Source organism: Osmerus mordax, chromosome 25 (genome assembly GCF_038355195.1).
Source record: "Osmerus mordax isolate fOsmMor3 chromosome 25, fOsmMor3.pri, whole genome shotgun sequence".
Classification (NCBI taxonomy): domain Eukaryota; kingdom Metazoa; phylum Chordata; class Actinopteri; order Osmeriformes; family Osmeridae; genus Osmerus; species Osmerus mordax.
The window spans coordinates 5,309,587-5,320,506 of NC_090074.1; the positions used below are offsets into that span (position 1 = coordinate 5,309,587).

At 45.7% G+C, this 10,920-nt stretch overlaps 1 protein-coding gene across 1 annotated transcript in view; it reads right to left on the reverse strand.

Moving 5' to 3' along the window:
• Positions 1–1,644: 1,644 nt before the first annotated feature.
• nrxn2a (neurexin 2a) overlaps positions 1,645–10,920 on the reverse strand; it is a 98,281-nt gene continuing 89,005 nt past the window's right edge. Inside the window, 5 exon segments of the mRNA XM_067228641.1 lie at positions 1,645–2,468; positions 3,454–3,532; positions 6,282–6,610; positions 8,168–8,257; positions 10,633–10,798. Of these exon segments, the coding sequence (XP_067084742.1) occupies positions 1,645–2,468; positions 3,454–3,532; positions 6,282–6,610; positions 8,168–8,257; positions 10,633–10,798 (1,488 nt within the window).

Consider the following 10,920-nt stretch of genomic DNA (forward strand, 5'->3'; position numbering starts at 1 on the left):
TGTTTAATCTGAATCATTTTACATACAATCACCAACCTGCCCTAGTATAAACAAGAACAAAATAAAAATAGTGACGATGAAAGTTGGGACAGGACGTCTCAGGCGAAGAGAGATGAGTCCCCTTTGATCTGCTTCTGATTGGATGGCAAAATAAATGTACATATTTCAGCAGGAATGGCAACAAGATATACACCGAAATATCTGAGAAATATCAATACAATTCACAAACTTTCAATAATTCATCTCACAGAATCTTTTAATGGGTAGAAAAAACTGGAATACATTTTCGACTTGCTCTGAAAGGAAACAAAGATGTCCATCCTTTGAGGATATTTGGATACTGTTTGTGCCTCTTCAGTTTTTGATGATATTTTCGAGGGAGGAAATAAAGAGAGCCAGCCTCTTGACACAAAGTTGGTTGGGTACTTCCCTCCTCGGGAACCACCGGCGAAAGTTCTTTGAAACTGACCGTGTCCCGAAAATCCCTTTGATAAATCGGCAAGTGTCTCTATTCTCACTTAAGAGTGGATCTGTGGCTGCAGTGTTTTCTCGACAGTGAAGACTGTGTGGGCAGAAGTCTTTTTTTTCACAACAAGTCTGTTTTGAAACCTGTCTGCCCTGAACACTCAGAAAAACCAAACACGCAATGCCTATCGAAACCAAACACGTCTATACATACATACAAACAATGTTTACAGAGCAATGTCTTTGCTACTTGAGCATGTTGTTTTTTTGAAGATTACTGTTAGAACATCCTCCCGGATGGAATGGCACGTTGATTCTTGATATCCCGCACCGAAAAAGAAAAGAAGTATTGGCATACGCAAGTGGTTCAATTGTGCTTTCATTTGGAAAACCTATATCTTCAATCTCGAACTGAAATGCATCATGCCTAGAACATGGTTTGTGGTTTTGCACCAGTCACACACCACCAGGGTTAATCACCGTCTTGAGAGGAATGTCTAGTTTGGTTAACACAAAATAGGATGGAATGCAAAGATGGTGGGTTCAAAAATGATTGAAATCTCAGAGTAAGGATTATGATTATGGCTTTCTTTGAATTGAATTCGATTTACGTGGTTGCCTGCAGCTTTACTACCAGAATGAATATTCAGTATCCACCCTGCCTCTTGAATCATCCCGAGGAGAAGGTTTGAGTGAGAAAGAGCATGACGAAGTGACACCCATGCAAACCTGTTCTTATAGTACAGTGTTCCCAGTTCTCTGTTTAGACAGCCATGTTAATACTCTAATAAGGATACTATATACAAATACAACATTGGTCATGAAATTACAGCCTAGACTACTAGCCTAGAAATGGTTTTGTTTGTCAATTGGGCTATTTTATTGAGATGAGCCAGGTAAAGATTCGATTTCTAAAAGGGGGGGGGGGGCTTTGAAGAAATACACAAGTTATATGGTTTCAGAGATTCGTTGGGCGGTGAATGTTGAAAATAAAGAGAAGAAATCAATTGGAAAAAAGTCCCCTGTCTTCTCTCCGGTCGTGTTCTCTTCAGGGTCTGGCCGGCTCTCTCTCTCTCTCTCTCCCTCTCTCTCTCTCTCTCTCTCTCCCTCTCTCTCTCTCTCTCTCTCTCTCTCTCTCTCTCTCTCTGTCTCTCTCTCTTTCCCTCCCTCTTCGCTCTCCTAGACGTAGTACTCCTTGTCTTTGTTCTTCTTCCCCTTGGTGCCGCTCTTCGCCACGGCGGCCGTCGGGGCGCCCGACGACGGCGCCTTGTCCTTGACGACGGCCCCGTTGCCCTCGGCGGCGGGGTTGTTGATGAAGTTGTGCCCCTGGTCGGCCTGGTAGGAGGCCTCGTCGCGGTTGCGGTACTTGTACATGGCGTAGAGCAGGATGAGGATGCAGAGGGCGGCGGCCGCTACGATGCCGACCACCATGCCCGTGGTGCTGCTCGACTCTCGGATCACCTCCACGGCCCCAGGGTGGTGACCCTTCTCCCCGGGGGCTGTAGGCTCGGCTGTGGGCACATGGGGGAAATTGGGTGGGTAGGTTAGTCCCGGGGTGTTCCGTGAGGACGGAGGGGCGGGGGGCAGAAGCACCTGGTCACGGGTGTTCATTTTGCCCGCGGGGATGTGGAGCTGGTCGGGATTGGTCGTGGGAGCAGCAGGCGGGAGGGGGCGGGGCTTGTGGGGTTTGTGGGCCCCGCCCTCTCCCGCTGCGGGGGGAGGAGGAAGGACTGTCCTGTCAGTGACCATGGGGGAATTTTTGTAAAAGTCCTCGTCATCGGATTCCGTCATCTCCCCTGAACCGAAGGCCGAGACCTCCACAGGGTCGCCACAGTCCTCCTGGTCCGGAGGGCAGGGGGGGTGGGGGTTGGAGAGAAGCAGGGACTCTTTGGTGGTCTCAAGAGGGGACAGGAGGGTGGGAGGAGGGATGGCAGGGTAACGGGTGGCGATGGAGGGGGGCTCTAGGGAATCCACTGTTATTATAGGCAACACTAATTCACCTCCTAGAAAAGAAACAGAGAGGGTAGGAGGATCCTGAATTAGTAGAGCACTAGGAATTTCCAGTCAGAACTAATGAACAATTGAGCTCTTTCAGAGGCACAATCTGCTCATTATGCAGAAGATTCCAGATAATTATGATTACGCCATGTAATGGGGAAAGGTAATCAATAACAGAGGATTTTTTTATTATTATATGTACATGAGAACAAGGAATTGGGATGCGCCGATAAGTTGAATCTTCCCATTTCTGGGTGTATCTTAACGAAAAAAGACCACAGGGGGGGGGGGGGGGGGGTAGATCACTTACATCAACATATTGCCACATGATTTTTGCATGAAGAGAAAAACAAATTCAACAAAGCTGTATAAGACTTTTTAGGAAGCCATACCTCCCTCACTGTGCTGTGAGTGTGTGCAAATATAAATAAGTGTTCAGAATTGTTAGTACACAGCGACTATTTCTTCTGCTCAGACACATTCTGAATGGTAGCTAGGCATTTTACTTGACAAACGACATACAAGCTATTGTACAGTCACAAGGAAGGTAACAAAAGCAACACATGGTACAAACACCTTATACAGTTCGGTCAAAGTACAAAAGTTGAGGGTTAGGAGAAGCGCATAGTTCAAAAAAAGGGCAGAAAGTATATTATCCTTGGAGTGTCAGCTAAACATTACACTGAAAACACTATTATCCCCCAACATCAAACTGGAAAATGCCTAGGCAGTCATGACCATTAGTTTGCTATTGGAACTTTGACACACTTGACGGTTTGGGATGAAAGTACAATAATACATGTTAGTACTCACTACTCACACTTGAAGCGACTAAACGATGGAAAAAAAGGGAAGTTCCCCGTTTCAATTCCCAGTTCCCGACAGGTGCTTGTGTCAAATGCTTGATGCAAATCTGTGACCTCGGCATTGCCCTTTCTAAAGAGGAGACCCCATTGGCTCTCTCTAAACATGTCTGGCGGGCGGACTCACCTGTCCCGGGCTCACACTCCTCCAGGTCCTCGTCATCACTGGGACACTCTGCAGATGCCACCAAAAGGTCATCGGAATTCTGGGACTGCAGACAACATGAGGACAATACTGAGTTCCCATGCCTCAATCCCAAACACACCAGCAAACAACTGTTTCTTACATCACCTTCGAAATCAACGCATTTTGAACAGGTTTTTTCGAACTGTGCGTCAGTCAAACCGAAACGTAGATGCTACAGTAGGTCTAGTCGATAACTTATGGGAAAATACATTTGGAACAGAAGCATCCGTCACAGAGGTAATGCTGCCAGTGTAATGCCTTTGTTGCTGTTTCTACCCGGTCAATAACAGGGAGGGACTGGAAATCCAATATCGGACTCCAATTCGACATCTCGGCGGTTCTTTTTCATGATGATTCTTTTCAAGTAGATCAGTTATTGAACTGGCGCCTGAACCAACAATTAATAGATCTTCAGCTTTCAGAAAAAGTGGGTTCCCAATTTGACTGAGTACATCCCTAAACACGGAAAAAAATGTTAAAGACTATGAAAACATCCAATGGTGAAACCATAGTGGCTGTAGCATAGTTGTAGTAGACAACTGTAGTTTCCACAAGCAACCAGCGGGTGAAGCCAAAACCTAAAGCTGCCTTGCATTTTGACCTTCAGAAATATCATTGAATTTCGCCAACGGGTGTGTAAATGATGTAGGATGATGATATAGATTGACATAAGCAGGGCGCTTTGATGTCGGTGGTAACCCTGCTAGGCCAAGATGACTGGTCCAAATGTATATAACTCCTGATATTAGGGGGACCTTTCTCTACTGACCATCAGTAGGTGTATAAAGATGTATCAGTGTTTTACCAGAGGCAGTCACGTGACCAAACTTAGGATGTCACCCCCCTCCCCACCCCCCGCTTCCTCCCTGGGAGGCCCATGGCCAGGGGATCGACCTCCCATATCATCCACTTCCCAAAGACCGCCACTGTTCAAGAGAACCTCCATCAACGAGAATGAAGAGGACGTCAAAGCATTCCTTCCCCCTAATAAAGTTTTAGAGAGCGTGATCCGAATTGTACCTTTATCGTTTGAGAGCAGGGGCAGGACAAAAGAGTTCTCCTGTCAGCCACTTATGTCTCGCTCTCCATAACCCGCGGAGCACCGTCTTGGCATTTTGACTCTCTAATTAAAAGATGCTTTATGGCTGCATTAGATCTGGCTGACTGCACTCATAAAGTAATCATTCACTCCCTCTGCGCACGCGACGCCTAAGTGTTTTCAAAAGACACGTTCATTGTTTGCCATCGAATTGCGTGCCGTTTATTTACCCTCTTTGTTCACGCGTGGTTCGAATCAATACTGTGGGTTTCATCAAAAAATTCAGAGAAGTGGAAATATGTACAGGTGTATTGAAGCATGACAAAACTATTCTATTGGCAACGCCACAACAAAAACGTGTTCCCTTTTCTCTCTCAATACTGTCCAGTTCTTGCCTCCCTGGTGGTATTTTCCTGATTGTGTTGCAAGGTGAAACCTACCAGACTAGAAATTTCATGGGTGGAATTTGGTTCCATCGATTTTCATACAAATGATTCATGGCTGGTTATAAAATGTTGGCCATGATTGGCATTCATTGTTATTAAGTGCGACCTATCCACATATATCTGGATTACCTCAGCCCAGCAATGAGTAAACACAGATTAATCCGAGGGGAGCACTGACAGTTGGGAGGATTTGACAACTTGTTCGGGCTGTGTATATTCTATGCGCAATATATTGTATGCTGTGACCTAAATTCCAATCTGTAGAGTGTAAAATGCAACTTGCGCTTTGCCAAAACAAGATTTTCCGCTTTACCTGTGAAATAACAATATGGAGACGTTGATTTTGTCCGTACGGATTTGGAAGTAGTGCATTACTTTCAGACTGGGGTTGTGGGAGCAGTTTAATACAGTAACTTTCTTAACCTTGTGGAAATACATAATAGGCCAATCAAGAACTGGAATTGAATTGACGTGGCTCTTAGAGAGCACTGCCATGAGAAACTATTAAATGAATAATCACTCTTTCCAAAACAAGAAAAGTAATTTCTAGGCGTCTATTTGGAGTTGTCTTCAGGCCAATGATTCTTTGTCTGAGCTGTTTATTGAAAAGCTTTTGGTTATAATGAATCATTGCATGGCTTTTTATGGGTACAGATAAGTGGCAAGGCCATGTCTGCGAAATTCCAGACAGGTACAGGTTGCTACTGGCAAAGTGCACTTTAAGGCTCTTAAAAAAAAAAACAACCAGAGAGAGAGCTATCTGAATTAGCCCATAATGTGGATAGAGTGCCTGGCCCATGGAAGCCATTGGCTGATTGTGGACAGACTGGCGGAGCGTGTCCTTAACATGCTCTCATCTAAACTGCTGCTTCAACCGGGCCCTCGGTCTTCCCTCCTGCCTCTCTCACTCCTACTCAGGTTTGTCGGCTCCTACGTTCAAACCGACTCCCCCCCCCCAACTTTTTTTTTAACTCTGTGAGCCGGTACTACGTTTACATTTAGTCATTTAGCAGACGCTCTTATCCAGAACGACTTACAGTAAGTAAAGGGACATTCCCCCGAGGCAAGTAGGGTAAAGTGCCTTGCCCAAGGACACAACGTCATTTTGCACGGCCGGGTATCGAACCAACAACCTTCTGATTACTAGCCCGACTCCCTAACCGCTCAGCCACCTGACTTCCCAGATCCCAGGTACTAGGAGCCGACGCCGACACGGTCGATTACAGGTCGGGGGGAGGAGGGGAGGATTCCGATGGATCTCCTCTCCGTTTGCGGCCACTGACCTGGGAGATGCTCTCCCGGAGACTGGGCGAGCGCTGCCTGCGAGTGGTGGTGGTGGCCAGGGTGGTGGTCGTCTCCATGATGGTGGTGGACATGTCGGAGGCGGCCAGTGGCGTGGTGGAGGTGGTCTCCGTGGTCAGGACGGAGAGGGAGTCGCCAACCAGGCGCAGGTTGCCCTCCGCCTGGACGCTGGGGTCCCCCTCGGCGGCCAGCTTCAGCACCTGCAGCCCGTCGTAGTACAGGCCGGAGATCTGGCCCTGGAAAGGCCGGCCTTTGTCCTGACCGCCCACCTTGATGGCCGCCTGGCTGTTGAATATGGTCAGCTGTCTTCCTGCATGGCGTAGCGAGAAAGGAGAGATAGAGGAGAGGAAAGACCAGAGAGAGATAAAGAGAAGGGGGGGACAGTGATAGATATAGACAGAGAGAGAGACACAAACAAGGAGACATTGACCATGGGACTCTGATAAGAGGAAAGGCATTTGACCACAGTACAACCCGATTGGGGCTTTGTAGACAGACACAGTCTGTTACAAAGTGTCTTAGCTTGCTTGTTTTAGATTAATTAACAGTGGTCTGGTTTCTAACAGCGTTTCATCTGCCATCTTGCAAATGTCCTTAAAAAGTATTTTGACATGCATACGTAAATATATATCCTACATACAATTCAAAACCTCCCTATTTAGATTGCGTTTGAGGGGCAGGGAGGGTCATTTACATTCATTTCACGAGGTGAAGTATTTTTTACTAACTGATGAGGTAAGTGGTAGCTTTATTGTGACCCACAGGACATAGTTAGGGGCTCCAGTTTGATGAGATGAAACATGAGACAACACGAGTCCTGTGACTCTTTAGACAAAAGCTGTTCGCTATTTGTGAATCTACGGGGACTGAGAGAATGCTGAGTCGTCCAATCTTAGTACTGATAAACAGTTAGTCAAGACAGGAAGCCAGCCATCGTCTTACTGTAGCCTGCCTCAGAGACCTGGTTTAGGGGGAGTAGTTACATCACATGCTGATGTGGCTTATCTGATTGTTGGCAGTAGCAGGACTGATAAGCAGTGTTACATGACAGTAGAGGTGGCTTAATGTGGCCTCTTGTCTCCTGAATTCAGATTGGATGTGTAGTTAGGTTAAGGGCAGCTAACAGCAATATAGTGAATCTGCCTGCCAAGGCCTTATCTTCTCATTATCCAGCCAAATCTGAGGTAATGGTTACAACACAGTCTTCCTGAGGAATCGCAAAGGGGAAAGTTTTCCATTTTCCAGACAAAACGTTATAGGGCTAAGCTTACTTAAAGAGAATTAACAGGGAATTTCTTCATTCAGACCTTTCAATGAAAGTGAAATGACACAATTTGGCATTTACGCAGTGCTTTAGCATTTTGGCCATCTTGAACCAAGGAAAAAATACAACGGAGAAATACCAGTGTAGGAAGACACAGAAGCATCTAATTAAACACATTGGTTAACCGGGGGGGGGGTCAGACAATGTCGGAAAGGGTTAGTCAGGTTTTGTTTAAAACGGTTTAAAATCTCCCAAGAGGTGCAGATTCCACAGAAGGGCAAGGATGGTGGTGGATCCTTGGCAGATACTGTACCCATTACTGTAGGTATATGTCTGAATGTGTCAGACGTATTCTTAAGTGGTGAGTTATTCCAAACAATGTGTGATTATGGCTGAGAAGCCTTTTCTGGGCTTCAGTTGTCATCACGGTCCCATGTACAGGACTGCATCGGGTCAAATTGAGACTGCTAGGATTTTTCTATAATAGGTAGCAGCATTGGATCCATGCCACCTTTATCTCTTTATCACTGCACCTCTTACAGGGACTCTAGGGCAACTAGGTTTAGTCATTTTTTAATGGATCAATTAATTCTTTTTTTTTACCTTTATCGAGTAGCCATTCGTCAACTACACGACCAAGTCTGTATGGGATTCTTTGTCTAGCAATAGCCAGGCGCTCATTATCAAAGTTCCCTTCAAAGAATTTGGAGAGACAGATTGAAGGTTAAAACTCTGAAAGTTAAAGATCACATGGTTAGAGAGAAACAGGGTATCATCGAGCCAACAGCTTTAACAAGTTGTCAAATAGAACCCAGCTTCGGGTTAAATGAAACTTGTGCTTTACCAGTGCTTTCTAGTTATTGTCGAGCAACATACGGCATACTAGTTAGAATGCTGTTTAGTTTATTTATAAGGTGATGAGAGCTAACTAATTTAGTGATAGTTATGTTCTGTTATGGTTTTATTGCAAAGCATTATGGTTTATTTTCAACAAATCAAACAAAATATAAAGAGAGAAAAATCTGTTAGTCAGAGAAAACAGAAACAGTCATGCATGCATTCAATACATCAAGCAATTAATATAACTCACATCAGTATAAATGACCATTTACACAAGAACAAGCACATTTCTATTAATCCAGGAAGACATTTTTTGGCTTTCACTTTCACAGATTTGATGACACAGTAAAGTTACATGACTAGGCTCAGATCATTAAACTGTAAATGGCCATAAAAGGTACATTAAAGTGCTATCAGATCCCGGTTCCTAATCCCAGAGTAATTAATTCATCCTGATAAAGGATGATAGCATCCTAATTATTTCAATTCTAATCCAGTCTTTGAAGTCCTATCAACATGCACGGCACTTTAAATACAACACTCTGTTATATAATCTATTATACAAACCTTTAACAGGAGAGTCATTAAAGAGTCATTGGAACTATTCAGAGTTTAAGTTTCCTACATTTCCGACCGGAAAGGAGTCTTCAAGGGCTGCCTTTAATGAGATGATTCTTTCCCTCTCTGTGATACAAGTCTGTGCTAAAATAACCTTCTAATGGACAACCACGCGATGTCATCTAAGTATCCTCTCTGTCAACTACGCTGGAGCTAGAACTATCTACTGACCCACCATATTTCCTATTTCGATAGTATTGCTTATACTACTGAATTTAAAGTGAATTAAAAAGATGTTGGAAAGCCAGACCGTCACAGGTCAGTCTCAGCTACAACACAGCTAGTTCTACCCTACTCGTCAGAATGCATTGCTGGGTTTTACATGGGTCTTAAACACAGATTGCATAACTGGACTGACCAAGCTATTGTGTGGACTTGCACATAAACTGATCTAGAAAATGTCTTCCTGAAGAACATGTTGAAATATTTGACATTCATCAAGAGAGGTGGATGGAGAGAGAGAGGGAGAGAGCGAGAGAGTCTTTCCTTTACAGACACTGATGATCAGAGAAAAGAATAACAGGTTGAGAGAACCTTCTGGAAACAGACACCGCGAGCTAAAGATAACCAAGCTAACTCAATATTCAAAATGTAAATAGCTTAAAGTCCCCCCCCAATAGCCAATACAATGACCAGTTGAGTCAATAAGGATGTCAAAAGATGAGAGTGAAGCAAATCAAAGGGGGATGGGTGGTGGCAGTTTAAGGTGGTAGAGCATAGTTCACGCTGGTAAATTTATGAACTCGCACCCACAGTACATATAGAAGCTGCTGTCACGGTGCTAAAAAGCTATTTGAAGAACAGCACAACAGCAGTGGTGCAGTGATGGCTTTTGAGACATCAATCCTGTCAGCCTGGCACAGAGTTCTACAGATCCTGGCTCTCTTCTTGTATAACACACCTGCCCACATCGCCAGTGCTTTCATCACAAATCTAATTTCGCATGCAGGGGGGGGGGGGGGGAGCGAGACGGTAGACACTGCGATTCAACTGAAGGGTCCTTTCTTGTCGCGAGGTGTCGGCAAGGATCCCAACATCATTAACATCGCCCTCACCTCCACTTTGCCAACTTGGCTTTAACAATTACTGTGACCAATCCAAAGCCAACCTCAACTGCAAGCCCTTAGCCTGCCAGTAAGAGGGGCCTGTGAAACACATCAGCACTCCATGTTCCCCAGGTCCTCAACTTCATAGAGTTCTTGGAATACATCAACACAGCACATCAAGCGGTGAATAAATGCAAAAAGAATCCAATGGACAAGTTGGCGTTAGGCGGGTGTGGGTTCCAGGAGAATTTGCTTGCAAGAGGCTCGAACGGCTGTCCTCGAATCGAGGAGATTTGTTTGGCGTCGGCTGGGCAGAGCTGGTAAAGGACGGCGCGCCCTCCTTGCAGCCTTTTGTGTTTCAGTCAGGCTTGTTGGCCTTTGCTCAGTCCTCTCTCTCTCTCTCTCTCTCTCTCTCTCTCTCTCTCTCTCTCTCTCTCTCTCTCTCTCTCTCTCTCTCTCTCTCTCCACCTGCTTTACATACTGAAGTCCTCCCTTCTTTTCAATGTCACCCCCCCTGCCCCCACACCTGCCCCCCCCCCCCAGTCCCTCCCCCTCCTCTCTTACCTGGCGGGTAGCGCTCGATGACAGGCTGGCTGTCCACGTGGAGGGTGGCGTTGCCGCCGCTGCGCGTGAAGCGCACGACGTGGTACTTGCCGTCGTTGACGGCGACGGCGGGCTCGTCGATCGTGATGTCGTCCGTGCCCACGTTGAAGATCACGCCGATCTTTCCCTGGTCCTAATAGAGAAAGAGAGGTGGGTGAGGGTGGGGGTGGTGGTGGGGGGGGGGGGGGGGGGGGGGAGTTTGAAAGAAGAAAAAAAACGAACCCCCCCAAAAAAGACAATTCTATTAAA